Source organism: Schistocerca gregaria, chromosome 2 (genome assembly GCF_023897955.1).
Source record: "Schistocerca gregaria isolate iqSchGreg1 chromosome 2, iqSchGreg1.2, whole genome shotgun sequence".
NCBI classification, from domain to species: domain Eukaryota; kingdom Metazoa; phylum Arthropoda; class Insecta; order Orthoptera; family Acrididae; genus Schistocerca; species Schistocerca gregaria.
This window is the reverse complement of record NC_064921.1, coordinates 1025246811-1025269284: the sequence shown is the minus strand read 5'-3', so window position 1 is coordinate 1025269284 and position 22474 is coordinate 1025246811. Positions and strand designations below refer to the sequence as shown.

The following is a 22474-nucleotide window of genomic DNA, read 5'->3' as shown; positions in this document are numbered from 1 at the left end:
GAATACAAACGTCTCAAAAATGAGATCGACAGGAAGTGCAAAATGGCTAAGCAGGGATGGCTAGAGGACAAATGTAAGGGTGTAGAGGCTTATCTCACTAGGAGTAAGATAGATACTGCCTACAGGAAAATTAAAGAGACCTTTGGAGAAAAGAGAGCCACTTGTATGAATATCAAGAGCTCAGATGGAAACCCAGTTCTAAGCAAAGAAGGGAAGGCGGAAAGGTGGAAGGAGTATATAGAAGGTTTATACAAGGGCGATGTACTGGAAATGGAAGAGGATGCTGATGAAGATGAAATGGGAGATACAATACTGCGGGAAGAGTTTGACAGAGCACTGAAAGACCTGAGTGGAAACAAGGCCCCGGGAGTAGACAACATTCCATTAGAACTACTGACGGGCTTGGGAGAGCCAGTCATGACAAAACTCTACCATCTGGTGAGCAAGATTTATGAGATAGGCGAAATACCCTCAGACTTCAAGAAGAATATAATAATTCCAATCCCAAAGAAAGCAGGTGTTGACAGATGTGAAAATTACCGAACTATCAGTTTAATAAGTCATAGCTGCAAAATACTAACACGAATTCTTTACAGACGAATGGAAAAACGGGTAGAAGCGGACCTTGCGGAAGAACAGTTAGGATTCCGCTAAAATGTTGGAACATGTGAGGCAATACTAACCTTACGACTTATCTTAGAAGAAAGATTAAGAAAAGGCAAACCTACGTTTCTAGCATTTGTAGACTTAGAGAAAGCTTTTGACAATGTTGACTGGAATACTCTTTTTCAAATTCTAAAGGTGGCAGGGGTAAAATACAGGGAGCATAAGGCTATTTACAATTTGTACAGAAACCAGATGGCAGTTATAAGAGTCGAGGGACATGAAAGGGAAGCAGTGGTTGGGAAGGGAGTGAGACAGGGTTGTAGCCTCTCCCCGATGTTATTCAATCTGTATATTGAGCAAGCAGTAAAGGAAACAAAAGAAAAATTTGGAGTAGGTATTAAAATTCACGGAGAAGAAATAAAAACTTTGAGGTTCGCCGATGACATTGTAATTCTGTCAGAGACGGCAAAGGACTTGGAAGAGCAGGTGAACGGAATGGACAGTGTCTTAAAAGGAGGATATAAGATGAACATCAACAAAAGCAAAACGAGAATAATGGAATGTAATCAAATTAAATCGGGTGATGCTGAGGGAATTAGATTAGGAAATGAGACACTTAAAGTAGTAAAGGAGTTTTGCTATTTAGGGAGTAAAATAACTGATGATGGTCGAAGTAGAGAGGATATAAAATGTAGACTGGCAATGGCAAGGAAAGCGTTTCTGAAGAAGAGAAATTTGCTAACATCGAGTATAGATTTAATGGTCAGGAAGTCGTTTCTGAAAGTATTTGTATGGAGTGTAGCCATGTATGGAAGTGAAACATGGACAATAACTAGTTTGGACAAGAAGAGAATAGAAGCTTTCGAAATGAGGTGCTACAGAAGAATGCTGAAGATTAGATGGGTAGATCACATAACTAATGAGGAGGTATTTAATAGAATTGGGGAGAAGAGGAGTTTGTGGCACAACTTGACAAAAAGAAGGGACCGGTTGGTAGGACATGCTTTAAGGCATCAAGGGATCACAAATTTAGCATTGGAGGGCAGCGTGGAGGGTAAAAATCGTAGAGGGAGACCAAGAGATGAATACACTAAGCAGATTCAGAAGGATGTAGGTTGCAGCAAGTACTGGGAGATGAAGAAGCTAGCACAGGATAGAGTAGCATGGAGAGCTGCATCAAACCAGTCTCAGGACTGAAGACCACAACAACAACAACTGACTGCTAAAGGTTTTGTAATTACACTATCAGGATTTGTTTCATAAATTAATAAATCATGCATAAAGTCTCTGACTTGTGCCACATCAGTGAAGTCTCTCCTTCAACATGAAATGTGCGGAACAAGACATGTGAACGACTGAATTAATATAAAAAACTATATTCAATATGTTTATGGCGTAGCGTTAGAAACTATCAAAGAAATTGTGTCAATGAAAGTCGTTTCATGAAGTATCGGGATTGCTGCTGGATAGCGTCAACTTCTTGCCACGGTTTTTCAGTTGGCAGCCATCCAGCGCATTGTACGACACTCGAGATTGCTGGTTCACGTTGCTAGCTTTATACCAAAAATTTGCGCAGAGACGCATACGTATAGACAGCCGCTACACGAGCCCTCCCTGTCGAGGTCTGGGCCCTCTTCAATTATTTCACGTGTAATTACATACTTCTTTTTACACTTATAGGCTTCTAAAAATACGGAGCAATTGTAAAATCGACAATATTGCTACGAAGTACCCTCCGCCATACACTTACAATGGTTTGCAGAATACACATCTAGGTATACAATGGCTGGACAAAAATATGGAAACACTAAAAACGCGACACATTAGCATGTTTAATACGGTGTAGGAAAACCGTTGGCCTCCGGCGCTGCCTCCAATCGTCTCGGAGTACATAAACACAAGTCCTATGTGGTTTTCAAGGGAATCCTATACCATTCTTCCTGAAAATAGTCGCAAGATCAGGTAACAATGATGGATGATGATAATAATCAGGCACCCTTCCTTCCAAAGTAGATCACAAGGGCTCAATGAGATTGATCTCTACTGAATATAGTGTCAAGGGAGTTGCCACAGTTCATCCCCGTGCTCACAAAACAGTTCCTGGAAGATGCGAGCTACGTGAGCGGGGAACCTGTCACCTCTATACACGGCATCACCATTGCCGAACAAACGCTGTACCATGAGGTGGAGTGTATCAGACAATATGGTCAAATAATCAAGTAATTCGACTCTCAAGCGCACCAATGGGGCTCGGGGAATACCACGAAATGGCTGCCCACATCGTCTCCTAACCCCCGCCATGTTTCACTCTTTGGACGTAAACTCTGCCAGACGTTGGAAACAGTTTCAAACAAGGCTCATTCCACGAATTTATTTTCTTCCATTGGTCCGCAGTCCAGGTTTTTATGGCTTCAGTACTGCGTTTTCCTGTTACGGGCATTTGCATCACTAATGAGTGTTTTTAGAGTTACAGTTCGCGCTGCAATTCCCTGTTTATGGAGCTCTCTTCGAGTTGTTTTGGTGCTGACACTGTTTGCGGGTGCAACATGCACAGCTGCAGTGTCTTTCGCAGCTGTCGTCGTCTTGTTTTTCGTCACAATATTCTTCAGCGACCGTCTGTCTCGATGATTCAACACACACAGTCTTCCGCGTTGCGACTTAGAGGATGACGTATCTCTCTCCGCTTTCCCTGTATGCGGTATAAATCTTCGATACAGTGCCTTTTGAAACGCCAGACTTTTCGGCTACCTCGGATACGGAAGTACACGCCATACGAGCACTAACAATTTGCTGATGTCTGAATTCACTTAGCTCCAAAGTGATACACTCACAGCTACACAGAATACTCTTCTGACCCGACTGACACTTTCAGCCCACAGAGGTCATTGTACAGGCGCTGTTCTTAATGAAACACAACAGCGCAACCAAATACAACAGTGCAACCTGCAGGCTTGACTATCATCTACGGTTATACTGGAGCATGCATTTCTCGCGGTGTTTCTGTGGTTTTGTTCAGCCCCTGTAGTTATACAGGGTGTTACAAAAAAGTACGGCCAAACTTTCAGGAAACATTCCTCACACATAAAGAAAGAAAATATTTTATGTGGACATGTGTCCGGAAACGCTTACTTTCCATGTTAGAGCTCATTTTATTACTTGTCTTCGAGTCACATTAATCATGGAATGGAAACACAGAGCAACAGAACGTACCAGCGTGACGTGACATCAAACACTTTGTTACAGGAAATGTTCAAAATGTCCTCCGTTAGCATGGAATCCCTGATGCGCTGATGCAGCCCTGGAGATGGCGTATTGTATCACAGCCGTCCACAATACGAGCACGAAGAGTCCCTGCATGTGGCACCGGGGTTGCGTAGACAAGAGCTTTCAAATGCCCCCATAAATGAAAGTCAAGAGGGTTGTGGTCAGGAGAGCGTGGAGGCCATGGAATTGGTCGGCCTCTACCAATCCATCGGTCACCGAATCTGTTGTTGAGAAGCGTACGAACAATTCGACTGAAATGTGCAGGAGCTCCATCGTGCATGAACCACATGTTGTGTCGTACTTGTAAAGGCACATGTTGTAGCAGCACAGGTAGAGTATCTCGTATGAAATCACGATAACTTGCTCCATTGAGCGTAGGTGGAAGAGCATGGGGCCCACTCAAGACATCACCAACAATGCCTGCCCAAACGTTCACTGAAAATATGTGCTGATGACGTGATTGCACAATTGCGTGCGGATTCTCGTCAGCCCACATATGTTGATTGTGAAAATTTACAATTTGATCACGTTGGAATGAAGCCTCATCCGTAAAGAGAACATTTGCACTGAAATGAGGATTGACACATTGTTGGATGAACCATTCGCAGAAGTGTACCGTGGAGGCCAATCAGCTGCTGATAGTGCCTGCACACGCTGTACATGGTACGGAAACAACTGGTTCTCCCGTAGCACTCTCCATACAGTGACGTGGTCAACGTTACCTTGTACAGCAGCAACTTCTCTGACGCTGACATTAGGGTTATCGTCAACTGCATGAAGAATTGCCTCGTCCACTGCAGGTGTCCTCGTCGTTCTAGGTCTTCCCCAGTCGCGAGTCATAGGATGGAATGTTCCGTGCTCCCTAAGACGCGGATCAATTGCTTCGAAAGTCTTCTGTCGGGACACCTTCGTTCTGGAAATCTGTCTCGATACAAACGTACCGCGCCACGGCTATTGCCCCGTGATAATCCATACATCAAATGGGCATCTGCAAACTCCGCATTTGTAAACATTGCAGTGACTGCAAAACCGCGTTCGTGATGAACACTAACCTGTCGATGCTACGTACTGATGTGCTTGATGCTAGTACTGTAGAGCAATGAGCCGCATGTCAACACAAACACCGAAGTCAACGTTACGTTCCTTCAATTGGGCCAACTGGCGATGAATCGAGGAAGTACAGTACATACTGACGAAACTAAAATGAGCTCTAACATGGAAATTAAGCGTTTCCGGACACATGTCCACATAAAATATTTTCTTTCTTTATGTGTGAGGAATGTTTCCTGAAAGTTTGGCCGTACCTTTTCGTAACACCCTGTAGATACGAAAAGAGAGATAACTGGTCATGTACCAACGTATTCCCCGTCTGTCTCCGCTGAGAACGCAGCGAGAAGGCCCCTTCCTTGCTCGACAACACTCGCGCCAAGGCGGACCATAACAAGTGCGGAAAGATGAAGAGATGGGCAGACGGACGATCGCGTCAGACTGTGGAGAAACTGATGACAAGGGTCCTCCAGATGGGGCGGTGCGGGAATGGACCCGTCAGTCAGCTGCGACCCCTGGCGATAAGGCGGGCGAGGTCTGGCGGAGCGCCGGCTTATCTCCGCGGCGGCCGCCTGCGGTCAGTGTGGGCTCCAGAGAAGCGCGCCATGCAGAGGTTTCTGGCGCCAGCGAGCACGCGCCGCTGGCGGATCCTGCTGTCGCCCAGGTAACCTGCCGGCTCATTCCAACGCGCGGCTTCAATAAGCTCACCAGTCCAGAGACGTTATTTTACATTTCGTTATTATGTAAATACACTGTTAGTTCGTTATGAGGTGATTGCCGCTTACGCGATGAAGCAGCTTGTTGTAATTCTGATATGTGACGCGAACCTCAAGACTGTGTGTCACCGACGCTCAGTCGCGGACACTTGCCAATACACTGATTAGTCAAAACATTATGACCACCTGCTTAATAGCTTGTTTTCCCGTCTTTAAAACGAAACCCATTACTGATTCTGCGTATCGGGAATCCGACAGTTTGCTGGTAGGCTTTGGAGGCATTAGATGTCTGCTCACAGGTCATTCGCGTAAATATGGGGTCACTGATTTGCGTACCCGGTGATGGCGATCGATAGTGACCCGGATGTTTGCCATAGGATTTACATCAGGCGAATTTTGTTGGAGAGATATCAACGCGAGTCCAGTATAATGCGCCTGAAACTACTGTAGCAGGGTTCTGGCTCCGAGACACGGGCAGTTGTACTGCTGGAAGATGACTTTGCTATCGCGGAAGACATTAAGCATGAAGGGATGCAGGTGGTTGGTTTGCAGCTGTCAGTGTATCTTCGATTACTACCACAGGTCCCATACAAGCCCAGGAGAATGTCTCCCATAAGACAATACAGATCTCACTAACCTGCGTTTGTGGCGTGCTGTACATTTCGAAATGCCGTTCACCTCGATGATGACGGCGTTTGTGGAAACGACCGTCGACCTATTGTAGCCAAGACGTGAGTTATCCGAAGAGTCCCCACGTTTGCATTGATTGACGGTCGAATCCCGAGCACGATTTTGCCGGCCGGAGTGGACGAGCGGTTCTACGCGCTTCAGTCGGGAACCGCGCAGCTGCTACGGTCGCATGTTCGAACCTGCCTCGGGCATGGATGTGTGTGATGTCCTTAGGTTAGTTAGGTTTTAGCAGTTCTAAGTCTATGGGACTGATGACCTCAGATGTTAAGTCCCACAGTGCTCAGAGCCATTTCGAATCCCGACGGTCATGTACCCACTGCAGTCGTAATCCACGTTGTCGCTGGGTCAACATGTGAACACGTAGGGGTAGTTCGCTATGGATCTCCATGTTCAACAACGTGCGATGAACGGTGTGCTCCCAAACACTTGTGCGTGCACCAGAATTGTGCTTGCTGATGTGCCACAGATCACCATCTATTATACTTTACAGACGAGACAAACTTCCTAATGCCACGTTCTGTGAAGAGGAGTGGCCTTCGAACCATTTAGCACCTAGTGATGGTTTCACTGTCCTAACTCTTTCCGTTGATGCTCGCTACAGTAGGACGCGAAAATTCGACCAGCTTCGCCGTTTACGAGATACTCGTTCACAGGCTCTACGTAATAATAGTCTTCCCTTCCTCAAAGTCTCTTATCTCAATGGATTTCCCAATTTGCAGCCCATAACTTCAGTAGTGTGATCCTCCTTCCGTTTCTGCTCCGCTTACGTAGTACTGTTACTGCGTCACGTGACCGCAAGGTCACCAGACTGCATCGAACGTCGCCGTGGGCGGCGCTCATAATGTTTTGGCTTGTAAGTGTAAGTCATGTTGATTAGCTCAATTAGTGAAGCACCGCCCACTAAATACAGCTGTCAAGATAGAGCATGACATACGGTTCTTATTGGTAACAGCCTTTCTGCGTAAAACGTTTACAAAGTGGAATCGACGGGAAGGTACGCGCTTTTTATAACCACGATGCTCAACCTACTCCGGTCTTTCTTACTGTGTAACATGACTACTTTAGCAGAGTCGGCGAAAGAAGTGATCTCGCAGCGCTGTTGCCAGCTTTCAACTTCCAAGCATAAACGGCTGCAGAGCTATAGAACTGCTGTAGATACGTATACAAAATAGCGTTACGTGATTGTTTGAGATGGAAACATGAAAGAGCCGCGTCAAGCCTACTGCAACTATAGGGAATCTTCTTTCGTCGACACTACCTTGGCACCACGTCCTTCCGTCGTCTACGTTCACTAAACAATCGTTACATAGTACCAGGTGTTCTTTGCTTCAAAGAATGAGACGTCGAAGTGTTAATCATGCGTTACTGACTGACCTTAGCACCTCTTACACATTAATGCAACCTGATTATCTGCACACTTGAAGGAAACACCGATGTCCTCACTTCTCCGAATTATCAAATTTACGTACCCGCAGTGCTTATGGCGAATGATCCTTTTGAAATCACTCGTAAGTCGTATGCAGCTATGGCCTACTTTTGACATCTGCTAGGTGATTGTCTTTATTGATAATTAATGCGGAGGGTGGATATAATTAAACTTTCGCTTTTGGAGCCAGTGTAGAAGTATAACGCATGGTTGTCCAGCTTTATGGGAATGATGTTCAGACTGTCCTTTGCAGGATTTGGATTGGCAGTAGTGGTAATGTCATGACTTGTCCTTCGGCGCCGGTAATGGTACACCGACGGAGGGTTGAAGCACAAGCATCTGTGCGAATTACAGCTGCAGACAGTCAAGACGGGTCTGGTCATGGTGACCAGGGCTTTACTCGTAAAGTACTTTTTTCATATCAAGAAGAATAGCGCTGCTGCTCTAAGTGAATATCGACACATTAAAGGAATACGGAAAGATCCTCTCTCCGCACCAGGGTTAAATAACATGATTCAGAAATTCGAATTTAACTGGCGATTTGAAAATTGACCCTGGGAGAATCCGACAGCCCATTGCGCCACAAATTGTTGAGAAAGTTACTCTTGCCACGGCTGAGAATGCAGGAAGCAGTGTGCGATGTTCAAGCAGTGCACTATCTGTTTCACGACAGCTGAACATTGCGTGTTCCACCGTCCGAAAAGTGCTGCGAACGATTGTGAGGTGGTCTATCTACTGCCGCTCCAGTCTGTCGGGGATGCAGGTGAGCGTCTCACTGAACAGCGTTTGTAACCTGGGACTTAAACATGGTACAGAATTAACAAATTCTGACCTCCAATTTGGTAATTAAAATGTGCTTATTTCAGTGGTTTACTCTTTGTCTCTCTTCCGCATGTCCTTAAAAATGTTTCCATCATGTTTCATTGTCCTATGATCACTCGTCTTTCACGGAGGCTCTCTGAAGTAGTGAAAAGTTAATTGCAGGTATGTAGCTCACAGCTAACTTTCCGTTGTTTTTAGACAATTGCATAGAAATACTCTCTGTGTTTCCAAATACTTTCTCGCCTGTTGTTCTCATACATAACTAATTAAAATCCTGTAATTACTCCTCACAGTTTCCAAAAAGAAAGAAAGGTTAGTCTGAAGTCCCGCCGTCATTGGAAATGGACAGCGGTGCCCAAGATGAGACCTGTTGATTATAGGATTGTAAACTGGCTCGCAATAGTTAAGTACTACACGAGCACCCCGGGTAACGCTACATGAGCTAGAACGAACAGGCAGCCTGTCCAGATATTGGATTCCCTGGCTACAAACATGAAGACAAATCAAAATCAAAAAGCTTTAAAAATGGATCTTTTCAGGAGCAACTGATTAAAAGACTTGACCCTTCAATCTGAGTATGCCATTTAAACATAGAAGGTATTAGCTGATGCGAAAGCGAGTACCTTTCTAAACTGCTTGTAGATAATGATACTGACGTAGTTCTAATCTGGGAATACCTGCTCCAAATACGGAAGACCTGCTTAAAAGAGGTGGGATCCATGGCTATGATCTTATGGGTGCTACATATCACAGCGTGCGTGGTTTTGCCGCCTATGTAAGGAGCAATATCGAGCATGCTCGTCTCATTTCGACAAATACAGAAAATGAGATCTATTATATCTCTACACAAGTGGAGGAGACCATTATAAATAATATTTACAAGCCACCAAATGTGTCGCGGCCACTGGATGCTCCACAAGTTACTGCCCACCCATTGATTTATGCTCGAGATTTTAAGTCACCACGGCCAGTGGAACTATGCACATGACAGCGCTCCCCGACTGGGTTGAAAATGAAAATCTGTACCTGGTTGACGATGCCAACGATTTGACAACTTTCAGATCAGCCGCTTGGCGATCTCTGGATCTCTGCTTTGTGTCCCGGGACTGCAGAGAGCATCCAATGCCTGTATCCAGCGAATTCACACCTGGTTTCCCACACAACCAGCAAACGCCAGTAATCCTTGACATGGGGCTCTCCGTCCCAATAGCGAAATCTGTTCCGCAAACCAGGGCTGATTGGCGGAGTTTTGCTGACCACTTAGATAAAAATATCTGTCTTATTCCACCAGAACCTAAAAGCTACCCTCGATTTGTCGGGGCTGTTCTTACTACTGCTAAGAAGTTTATCCCTCGTGGGTACAGAAGGTAATATAAACCAGGCTGGAATCGATGAACAATACAGCAAAACTGGAGACAGCGATATTGAAGACGACTTCCTCCAAGGCCTTGACGATCCTAGAAGAGTACGATGGTGTGAGATGGCAGAAAATGTAAACTTCAGATTTTAAAGGCATGGAGTCCTCTGTGTAAGCTTGGCGGAGCCTTCAATAAACGCTGGGAGAATCCTGGTATTTCAGATAATCAAAACGCTAACGCCGGCCGCGTTGGTCGTGCGGTTCTAGGCGCTCCAGTCCGGAGCCGCGCTGCTGCTACGGTCGCAGGTTCGAATCCTGCCTCGGGCATGGGTGTGTCTGATGTCCTTAGGTTAGTTAGGTTTAAGTAGTTCTAAGTTCTAGGGGACTGATGACCACAGCAGTTGAGTCCCATAGTGCTCAGAGCCATTTGAACCATTTTGAAAACGCTAACCATACAGCTGAAACATTGAGATTATCCAGTGACAAACAACATACTTCCAAAAAAAAGCTATAACTCACCTCTCTAAAAGCTCAGTGCCCAAGCGAATCCAATTCCTCTTCACCATTTACACTGAATTGGATGAGCCCTCGAAACAAACTAAACATGGTAAAACACCTGGTCTGTATCATATACATCCGGAATTACTGATAAACATGGGTAATGGTGAAAAAAGGATGGTCTGCTTCTTCTCTAACATCCTAGACAGTGGGTCACTGCCCAACGACCTAAAGAGAAACTTTGAAATGAGGTAAACCAGCTGACCACCCTCAAAGATTCAGACCAATTCCCCTTTTGAGGTGTACTTACAAAGTCTTGGAGAGGCTGATCTATAATAGATTTAGCGACTTGATCCTGGAACATATCCCGGCTGATTAAGCGGGTCTCAGGCCACAGAGAAGTTTCTGCGACCAGGTACTGGCCCTAACAACTTTCATTGACGCTGGTTTCCAAGAAAACGCGAAGATATCTCTCGCATTCGTAGACCTGACCGTGGTATATGACACAATCCGGAGAGAATGAATTATATACAAATTACTAAAGACAGTCCGATGCCTAAAAACTTTAACTGTCATTAACACCATGATAAACAATAGATATTTCCGTATTTACTTAGGAGAAAATGTGAGCAAGGAGAGGAAATTAAGTAATGGTCTACCACAGAGCTTCCTCTTAGTCCCCCTGTTATTCGACCAATGTATCTCAGATCTCCTCAATACCAGGTCAACAAAATTCTGCTACGCCGACGATACCGCTCTTGCTTGTAGAACCAAAGATCTTGGACGAGCGGATCCAGTTCTCACAGAAGATCTAGTTGCTATGAGCGCCTATTTTAAAGAGTGGCGACTCAAACCCAGTACAAGTAAAACTGAAGTATGTACATTCCATCTGACAAAGAAAAATGCTAGCGCGGAGCTCACAGTGAAACTTACCGGAAATACTGTTTGCCATAACAAGTATCCTAAGTACCTTCGTGTCACCCTTGACCGCAACCTTTCATATAGAAAACAGCTTAAGTACTGCTGCCAAGATAAAAATTCGTCAAAATATTACTCAAATTGTGTGGAATGGCATGGGGAGCTTCAACAGATACCTTGCGCACGTCACCCATTGCGCTAGTCTTCTCAGCAGCTTAGTACTGTGCCCCGGTGTGGCTAAACAGCCTCCACACCAACGTGATCGAAGTCCAGTTGAACCACACTATGCGGTTAATAACTGGGACAATCCGACCAACACCGATTTACTGGCTTGAGCATCATCTGTCCACCCGCAATCCACAGAAGCGAGACCTTGCCTAGGGAGTACCGCAAGCTACAGGAGAACCTGGAATTACCCACACAGGAAGACATATCGAGTCTAAGACGAAATAGACTCCGTTCAAGAAACCCAACATTACGGCATGCAGAACAGCTAGACGCCAGCAACAGCGAGGCGAGAGACCTGTGGGACCAGAGCTGTCAACTTATTGAAAATCCTGAAGAGCGTGAGTGGTTCCGAAAGTACAACTGTGATCCAGAATGAGATTTTCACTCTGCAGCGGAGTGTGCGCTGACATGAAACTTCCTGGCTGGTTAAAACTGTGTGCCGGACCGACGCTCGAACTCGGGACCTTTGCCTTTCGCGGGCAAGTGCTCTACCAATTGAGCCACCCAAGCACGACTCACGCCCCTTCCTTACAGCTTTACTTCTGCCAGTACCTCGTCTCCTACTTTCCTAACTCTACAGAAGCTCTCCTGCGAGCACTTGCCCGCGAAAGGCAAAGGTCCCGAGTCTCGGTCCGGCACACAGTTTTAATCGGACAGGAAGTTTCAGTTTTATAACTGTGATACTGCTGGCACAGAATTCGACAGGAAATTACGGGCACAAAGTAAACAAAGCTCGCACTGGGCATGGATGATGCGCAGACTCTCTTTACAAATGGGGTGCTACAGTGTCTCCGGGTTGTGACTGCGGCGCTGCGAACCAGCCAATCAAGCACATTAGAGATGAATGTCCCTTGCTGATGATACGGTTGTTATATGGATTAGGAACCTAGGTATTGACATTTAGTTAGTTTTATATGTAGTTTTGTATTTTCATATTCCTGTTATATGTACTATTATTAATGTTATATACCTGTGATTTTAACCTGCATGTGAGCCACGGGAATAAATCAAATGTAGAACTGCAGACATTTTTAAAAATATCGGGAATCAGATATATTAATATTTACAAGAATATCATTACCCGCCCTCGATATATCGAAACAGTTACAGATATTTCCACGGAAAAAATATCGACTTACCGGCCCAAAAGTCATTTTCATTGTCAATAAACTTCACCAACAGCCGTGTACTTCAAGATATTTTATTTTATTCTGAAATCAAACAGTTTCGGCATTTCATTTTGCCATCTTCAGGCCCCATACGCCTTTATCCAAATAAACGAACTTGTCGTATAGCGCCATAAATCAGTCGATATCGAGAATTCCAATCGCTATAGAACTGCTTCATACGAAGACGTGGCAGCAGCTGAGGGCTCAGTTGCTGTCACGTCTTCGTCCGTCGTTCGGTTTCACCACGTAACGGATTTGTGCGGAACACTTCACGTCGGCTTCCCTGCTTCCATCTCTGGAAGTGCCAGCGACCTAGCAGTTGTGGTGTCAGAACTGCGTGGTGAAGTTATACGTTGCAGGTCCTGTTGGTAGCTCCGAGCGCCGATTACGTTAGCATTTCCCCTCACGCGTCTCCGCCCAGCACGAAGACCAGTCTTGTCATTATGATTTTTGTTCATCATTTTCAGCAACTGTTTTTGAAGAATGGCGATGTGACGAAATAGCACACTAGCTGCGTTAAAAATTACTTTTTAACGCAACTGGTGTGCTATTTCTTCACAACGAGTGTCTTGATATTTTGATATTCCGTTCACACCCCCCCCCCCCCCCTTTCAGTGCAATCGGACTACTTCTTTGTGTCATCTATACTTGCTTCACACAGTCAAAGAAAAAAATTGGACGTGATGAAACCACAAAGAGTAGTAACACTACTTCATACGGTGAAAGTATGTTCTGCTGCAGTTTCAAAATAACTTCAAATATTTATCGAAAATTGCGAAAAAAATTATAAAATAAAAATATCGGCACTAGATATTGGCATTTCGATATCGAAAAATCGGTGAGAAGAGATATTGCCGAAATGTAGACGTCTTTTGGAAGAAGTATCGATATATCGATAATTTATCAACAGCCCTAGTTTCTGGACATCCAGCGACATTAGACAAGGTTCCGCACTGTCTTTCTGTGAATAAAATACGAACTTGCCGAGTATCGGACTATATTTTCCACTGGATTCATGGTTTACTAACAGTCAGAACTCAACACGTCATTCTGAACGGGAGGAAATCGACAAATTAAAGGTAGTTTCAGGTGTACCCCAAGGGCGTGTTACACGGCCCCCACTGTTTGCGAAGTATATTAGTTACGCAGTGGATAACGTTGAAGTTTCCGTGAAACAGTCACGAATAATCTTATTATCTATACGAAGGTTTAAGTTTTAGAAAACCAGCGAAATGCAGGTAAACCAGCGGAGGAACTAAGAATGCTGCCGAGGCTGACAGTTGATCTTCCTTGTAGATAAATGTCGGCGTTTTGTGCATAAATGGGTGACGTGATCAAATACTGTTCGATTATACTATCAGCAACAGGCGGTTGGAAACAGTAATAATCATAAAATACCTACGAGTAACTGTCCGGTATGGTCTAACGTGGAATGACAATGCCAAGCTGTTTGTAGAAAGTAATCCATCCACGAAAGAAATGGCTTACAACAGACTCGTTCGACCGAGTTTAATGTTACTTATGAGTTTTAGGTTGGGTTATTAGAAGCACTGAGGAGATGTAATGACGGTCAGCGCGTTTCGTCGTGATATGTTTTCATAAGCACGAGATCGTTACGGAGATGGTCAAAAAACTCCAGTGGCAGGAGAGGTTTTATACATCACGGATAGGTTTAAAAACCGAGAGCGTGCGTTCAAAGAAAGAGTCGAGCAACATATTACTTCTAAAAAGTCTCGTGAAATGACGACACAAGGAAATCAGAGAAACTAGAGAGTGTACGGAGGTTTTCGTTAGAGTCGTTCCCGCGTAGCATTTGCAAGTGCAACAGGAAAACGAGGAAATGCTGGTGGAACCAGAATTCCCTTCACCACACACCGCAAGGTGGCTTCCAGAGTATGGATGTAGACGTACAACGCCGTCGAAATCCTTTTGCAATCTCCCGTTCTGGCCACTATCGAGTTGGTTGCTTTGAAAAGGCTAAAGTCGATTTTTTTGTAGTAACCTCGTCCAGTCCAAACATCTGCTCTGTTTCTAATGACCTCGTTATCGGCAGGACGATAACCCCTTCCTTCCTTCCTTTCGTTAACAGCAACTGGCCTCAGCACACTCTTCTGGTCAACTCTAACCTGCGTAATACAACCCCGAGGCTGTTTCTCATACTCGTTCCTACGGAGGCTGTCCACTATTTCTCTTATACTTCTGAGTAGCAGACACCCAGCTACCGAATTTTTGTTTCCCCTTGTACAGCAAAGCCTGCCACTTACCTTATTTCTAGTTTCGATTATTTACGGTTTTACATCAAAATTTGCCATTTACCTTATTTCTGATTATGATTCTGTACGTTTTTGTTCTTTTTTGTAATTTCCTGTGTAAGATGTGTCTGTGATAATGGGATCCATTTCAGTTAAAGTTCATAGCTCACGCCTAAAAGGCGTAGAATTATTGTGCGAAACGTGTGATTATGCCTGATTTATAAAACGCCAAGGAATCGTAAAGCTAGGACAAAGCAAATATAGTATCCAATCTCATTTGCTATGGTTTTCGGTATCCCGAAATTTTATAAATTTTTTCCTAAATTTTTATAACGACAGTATAGTAGTGTACCTAATACCCACTGACTGCATAGTGATTTTAAGTTCATAAATAAGCTTAGTCCCATTGAATTTCATTGCTCATTACACACTGATTGCTAATGTCGATGTAGTGGTCTAATTAGTTAACTAAGAACCTTTGTTAATTATGAAATATTGTTAATTGGAAAGGTTAATGTACACTCCTGGAAATGGAAAAAAGAACACATTGACACCGGTGTGTCAGACCCACCATACTTGCTCCGGACACTGCGAGAGGGCTGTACAAGCAATGTTCACACGCACGGCACAGCGGACACACCAGGAACCGCGGTGTTGGCCGTCGAATGGCGCTAGCTGCGCAGCATTTGTGCACCGCCGCCGTCAGTGTCAGCCAGTTTGCCGTGGCATACGGAGCTCCATCGCAGTCTTTAACACTGGTAGCATGCCGCGACAGCGTGGACGTGAACCGTATGTGCAGTTGACGGACTTTGAGCGAGGGCGTATAGTGGGCATGCGGGAGGCCGGGTGGACGTACCGCCGAATTGCTCAACACGTGGGGCGTGAGGTCTCCACAGTACATCGATGTTGTCGCCAGTGGTCGGCGGAAGGTGCACGTGCCCGTCGACCTGGGACCGGACCGCAGCGACGCACGGATGCACGCCAAGACCGTAGGATCCTACGCAGTGCCGTAGGGGACCGCACCGCCACTTCCCAGCAAATTAGGGACACTGTTGCTCCTGGGGTATCGGCGAGGACCATTCGCAACCGTCTCCATGAAGCTGGGCTATGGTCCCGCACACCGTTAGGCCGTCTTCCGCTCACGCCCCAACATCGTGCAGCCCGCCTCCAGTGGTGTCGCGACTGCCGTGAATGGAGGGACGAATGGAGACGTGTCGTCTTCAGCGATGAGAGTCGCTTCTGCCTTGGTGCCAATGATGGTCGTATGCGTGTTTGGCGCCGTGCAGGTGAGCGCCACAATCAGGACTGCATACGACCGAGGCACACAGGGCCAACACCCGGTATCATGGTGTGGGGAGCGATCTCCTACACTGACCGTACACCTCTGGTGATCGTCGAGGGGACACTGAATAGTGCACGGTACATCCAAACCGTCATCGAACCCATCGTTCTACCATTCCTAGACCGGCAAGGGAACTTGCTGTTCCAACAGGACATTGCACGTCCGCATGTATCCCGTGCCACCCAACGTGCTCTAGAAGGTGTAAGTCAACTACCCTGGCCAGCAAGATCTCCGGATCTGTCCCCCATTGAGCATGTTTGGGACTGGATGAAGCATCGTCTCATGCGGTCTGCACGTCCAGCACGAACGCTGGTCCAACTGAAGCGCCAGGTGGAAATGGCATGGCAAGCCGTTCCACAGGACTACATCCAGCATCTCTACGATCGTCTCCATGGGAGAATAGCAGCCTGCATTGCTGCGAAAGGTGGATATACACTGTACTAGTGCCGACATTGTGCATGCTCTGTTGCCTGTGTCTATGTGCCTGTGGTTCTGTCAGTGTGATCATGTGATGTATCTGACCCCAGGAATGTGTCAATAAAGTTTCTCCTTCCTGAGACAATGAATTCACGGTGTTCTTATTTCAATTTCCAGGAGTGTATTTCGAGTACACGATTTTGAACAGGTTAATAAACCATAAATAAAACTACGTCGTGCGGGAACATGTACTTTTTGAACACACAAATCTTTGGTTAATACACTTCCTAGCATTTCTCTGTCCATAAAACTGCAATAAAACAGCAAAATGAAGGTACTAAGTGAATGTGATCGCACATTCGCAGCTCCTTCAAATGCAATCATATTAGACAATTTACTCAAAAACAGTTTAAAATTATGCCTCACTACAAAGAATGATATTTCTAGAAGCCTTGAGTCGACTTAAAATTGAATTTACGCATCAAAGCCAAATAAAATTTGAACGTGTATTACATGTCCTAACTGTACAAATAAGCAAAAATTTCTTTTCAACATTAAATAGTAGTTTTAGTACAGTGGCTTACAAATGCGTTTACATCAGAACACCGAGCTTCAGAATAAGGATATGAGAAAGTAGCCTATCCCAGGTGGCATGAAATACGACAATCATCTTGCGTAGACATATTTCAAATTACCCCAAACAATATTATTCTAAAACTGTAACAACAAATACTGACCACTGAATTTACAAAAATAAATGTTACTTTACCCGGAGGCGACAAGACGCTGTGAATTTCCGGAAGCGGTTGTTCATGCTGTCCAGGTAATCTCTTTCCTAGTATGACTCTCACTTCGCACTTTCGACTGGTATTTGATTCTTCTTTCCTGTAAAACCTTTGTTATTGCACCAAGCGAGGTTAGCGTGTCATCTTCCATACTGTCCCTCCAAATGATAGCAATATGGTAGCAGTTCAATCTCGCTCACTGCACCCTAGCTTCTTTCCGTATGTGTGTTGGGTTGGTGTGTGCACATTTTGCGACTCCTGCCTTTCCATTTCACATCTTCACGTCTACTTACTACAGAGGTTCTTTCCCCTGGTTTACCAATTTCCTATCTGCCATTCACCATATTTCCTCCCACCTTTATATGGGTACCTCTAATTAATGAAAAACCGTGTAATATATCCATATCGTCTTTAATGTTCGTTATAACATTTCACCTAAGTAGTCATGTAGAGACCATAATTTTAAAAATTCTTAAGAAATATTAACTTATATGTGAAGTGTGTATGTGACATTGAGCTGTAGTACTAAATGTTGCACAGGGCAGGGGACTCTGGTGGTAACGGTTTTCCCTGAAGCAAGGTACTCGCAGTGCGGTCTTGACGCAGCGTCACGTGAAAAAAACCAGTGCCTGTGTCATCTGTGAAACGGACGTCCCGTGAGCACCGACGATCTGGCCACAATCCAAACGATGGAATCTTGTATCTTTCCTGTCATACATGTCACTGTCACCCCGAAGACTAGTGTTAGGTCAGGATTCATAGCAGCCACGTGATGCGCCAAACTATTCCAGTCATCTTGGAAACAGAAACGCTCTTTCCACAATATGGCAACTATCTCTAATTTAATTGTTTATGAGAGCACCTGTAACTGTTGTTGCACCGAAATAATATTTATGTTGCTTACTTCCATTATCCAAAAATATACTCCGTTATTTCATCCTGAAACGGTAACACTGAAACGCTGAGAGAGTGGATCTCTCCTCGAAAAAGGCACCTTAACGAGGTTATAAATACAAACAAATAGCGCACGATTTTTTATTTTTTGCTAGGTCAACGAGACAAGGTCATAGAAACGCACAACAATATCCAGAGCGCGGCGATTCAAGAAATAAGTTTTGCGTCACGGAATTGCTTATGCCTAAATTGTTTCATTACTCTTGTTGTAACGCACAATCACGGTTTGTAGGTGTAACTACAGGGATGGAATCAAACAGGGATGCATCATACGGTGCGTCCCGTCAGAGTTTCTTTCCAAGCAACATTCGTGAATGGAAAAGGAATGGTGTAAATGAATTCGATACAGTTTGGAGCCTTCGCTAAACACCGTATAGTTTCTTGCTGAATGCAGATGTAGATTATCTGTTGATTATCACTGTATGCTGCTACGTCTCCTCCAGTTAGCAAGTAAACTCTGCCTGTATGCCCATTAAAATATATTTTGTTGCAGTCATTTTAACCGGCCACTTCCGCGTTGCTTACTACTACAGGGTGGCGCACGAAATGTGTTACCATTTTGTTTTTGAGTAAAAACTTTATTGTCAGTACAATCTGAAAGGAACATGTACTACAATGAAGAGCCGTCCATGGAGATTAGTTCTAACTGAGCACATGCTCAATATGTCCACCATTTCATTTCCTAACTTCCATCAAAAAAACACTGAAGTTAGTGACTACCCCACGGCACATGTCTTCCGTAATTTCACTGCAAGCTTGAAGAATAAGTCTTCTGAGCTCCATTAAATCACGTGGACGTTTCGGGAAATTTTTTTCCTTTAGGTAACCCCAAAGAAAAAAGTCACATGGATTGAGGTCTGGACTATTTGAGAGGGGGGAGGGGGGGCAATTTTTTCCGTCGTTGAAACAGCCTGGAAACCTGAGTGAAATGATGCGCATGTCGAAATGCTCGTGTAAAAGCTCCAACGCAGTGTTTGCAGTAGGTGGCCTTGCTCCATCTTGCATGAACCACTGCGTGTTGAAGGGCAAGGCAGTAGCAAGAAGCTGTGGAATGAAGCTAATGCGAAGCATGCTCCAATAGCGCTCGCTGTTCACAGTTTCTTCAAAGAAAAAGGGTCCAGTAAGTCCGTGACTGAAAATTGCTGCCCACGCTGTAATCCTCGGAGCATAATGTTGTCGTTCATGAAGCACTTGTGGGCTTTCAGTGGCCCAAAAGCGAACATTTTGTTTGTTAACCACACCATCTAAATGAAAATGCGCCTCGACTGAAAACCAAACGTTGTTGAGAGTTTCTTCCCTATCCTCCGCCCACTGAGCAAACAGTAGTTTATGTCGCTTGTGTTCTTCAGTGAGCTTCCGTGCACAGGTCATCTTGTATGGGTACATATGGAGGTCATTTTTAAGAATGCATTGAACGGAGCGTCTGGATATTCCCAGTTGCACTGCTGCCTTTCTAGACGATTTGCCGGGACTTCTCTGCACAGCAACTCGTACCGCTTCAATATTCTCTTGCGAACAAACAGGCTTAGGCCGATTTTGCTTCACTTCCAATACTGTTCCTTCCTGTACAAATTTTACGTACAACCTGTGGATGGTCTTCTTGCAAGGGACCCATCGTGTATTAAACTGTTGTCGAAAACGGCTCTGAGTCACAACAAAGCCTTTAGTTTCATGAAAAGTAACACAATTGCCGATCGTTGCTGTGTCGTCAGTCTTCTATTGTCAGCCATTGCTGCTTACTAGTCTCCTAGCGGCAGTATCGTGAATTACACGTCATTTCGTAACTCATTTGTTTTTCCAAGCTGTGCGGGTACTGCTGTAGAGATCCTAGCGGGGTATCTAATGTGCGTCGTAAATTGTGAAAGAAACAAGTGGCCACATTTCGTGCACCACCCTGTATATGCCTATTATTTTGTGTGTGTGTGTGTGTGTGTGTGTGTGTGTGTGTGTGTCTGTGTGTCTGCAAGCGGAAACAGAGTACCTGATAGTGTAGCAAAGTACTCTTTGTTATGTGCTGTGTCCTACATTGTGGTGCAGGTTATATACGTAGATACAGACGTTGCACTAGGTTAAAGAAGTAACCGAGTTGGAAAAACACGTACAAAATTAAGAAAAACAACTAATTATCAAGGCACTTAATTGTCTCGTGACTTAAGGCAATGGAATTCATCGTGGCAGCACAGAAATACTTTGTTACCATTCACTTAGTGAGAGAGACACTGGCCTGCTGTATTTCTCTCGCCTGCATTAAGTCACACACTAAGCACGTACGGTGCATCTGGCTCATGCGCCCGGAAAAGCGGAGGCGGAAATGCGTGACGTAAACTAATACCCAAGGAGAGGGTGTGAGCGGTTACATCAAAGAGGCGCCTCGCTGCGTGTTACGCACTTGCACTGGAGGCAGACGATGTTGGCGATGTTGCGCCCGCTTCATACATCAAAGCGTCGCACCGCTTCCAGGGTTGGCCACCTCACCCCGCTTCAAATTTATCGTTGTTGTATCTGGCCGCTAATGATACAGCGGGCCTGAGAAAAATGTTCGGTGGGTCGCTGAAAATAGCAGCTACTTATTTTGCGACGTTTGTGTTGGCAGACTCTGCGAGAGAAGGCGCAGTAAGAGAAATTAGCGGCTTTTTTCCTCCTTCTTCCTATATTTGGACTACTGACCCTGCACCTTAGTCGCATCGTCTTCCAAGGCCAAACAGATAATCAGAGCACAATGTACGAACGTTTCTCCATTTCCTGCCGCACAGCTGAGAAGTAAAAGCAACGAAACCAGGCTTCGACTCTCTCCATAATTTTTAGCCTGCACAGAGGGTCCACCATAAAGAGAACACATAATATATCTTAGAGAGCTCAAATTTGCAATGGGTCGTTTCGATAGGTGATTGAACTACATGGTCTGTGTTGTGTATTGAGTATTTTACCATTTATACACGGTGTTTAAACAATGACGGGTTTTTGATAGAACGATGTTCCTTTCTGAACCTGGAGAACCTTTAGAAACCTGAATATAGTGACGTAAATCTTGTAATTATACACAGCGAAACTTTTCCCAAAACTACCTGTTAAATGTTCTAAATACGAGGACAAAAGATGGTAGCACAGATCAGCTTCACCTACTTTATTTCATTAACAACGAACAAAAGCCTCCCCCTGTTATCTTGACTCCCCACAGTTCGACTAGCTCGCTGTTTTTGTGAAAACTTTTCTTAGTAAACATTTGAAAACGCTACTTAATAATACTTCTCAAGTCCCCCGCTGCTAAAGAGTACAATAGTCAACATTATGAAAATCATGGCTTTATTATGTCAGTAGTTGAAAAACACATGAATATTAACAACGAGCATAAAACTCGTTCCTTTATGTGTTTTCATTTCTTTCGATGTCTTGAGCTATTTGTGGCGTACCGTGTGTGCAGACATTACGTGCGACAGCCGGCATAAACGTTTACTTTCTCTTTATTATTCACGCGTCACGTGTACCAGATTCAGCAGGGCTTTTAAAATGCATGGGATTTTCTGGTAATATGGAAAGCAGTCTACTGTACTAACAAAGCGACAAAGACTATAAAGGTGGCGAAATATAACAAAGCCGCTGATTCTAGAGTTATCACCTGACGGTGACGGTAAGATACGCTGTCGAAATATCGGGTTTCGTAAAATACTGCACCCGTCTGGACACCCGAGCGCAACACAAACAGTTGAAGTGCCGGAAAAGCTCAAGATCACACACAAAAGCGACACATTGAAATCGTACTTGGAAGGGCTGGTTTCAAATCACTCTCCGGACGTCTAGATAAGGGTTTTTCAGTATTTCCCTATTTTCCTTTACTCCATTCTCGGAATGGTCGATTCATTACGGCCGATCTTCGTTTACCTGAGCTTTGTTTAGAGTTCAAAGATCTCAATGACGTCAGCACTTTTACCATTTAGCTAACATTTTTTTCCCAATGAGTTGAGAGACAAGTTTACATCTTACAC

The 22474-nt window shown here is 44.6% G+C and overlaps 1 protein-coding gene across 3 annotated transcripts in view; it reads left to right on the top strand.

Annotated features, from left to right (window-relative positions):
- Nucleotides 1–22474, top strand: part of LOC126335539 (inward rectifier potassium channel 4-like) — a 1139778-nt gene that overhangs the window by 534298 nt on the left and 583006 nt on the right. Inside the window, exon 1 of one of the 3 annotated variants that reach the window (XM_049998925.1) lies at nt 5504–5581. The exons of the other annotated variants lie outside the window; for them this stretch is intronic. Coding sequence (XP_049854882.1) covers nt 5523–5581 — 59 coding nt within the window. The 5' untranslated portion in view covers nt 5504–5522. Of the gene's footprint in view, nt 1–5503; nt 5582–22474 lie in introns of those variants that run through there. 3 annotated transcript variants of the gene reach the window in all.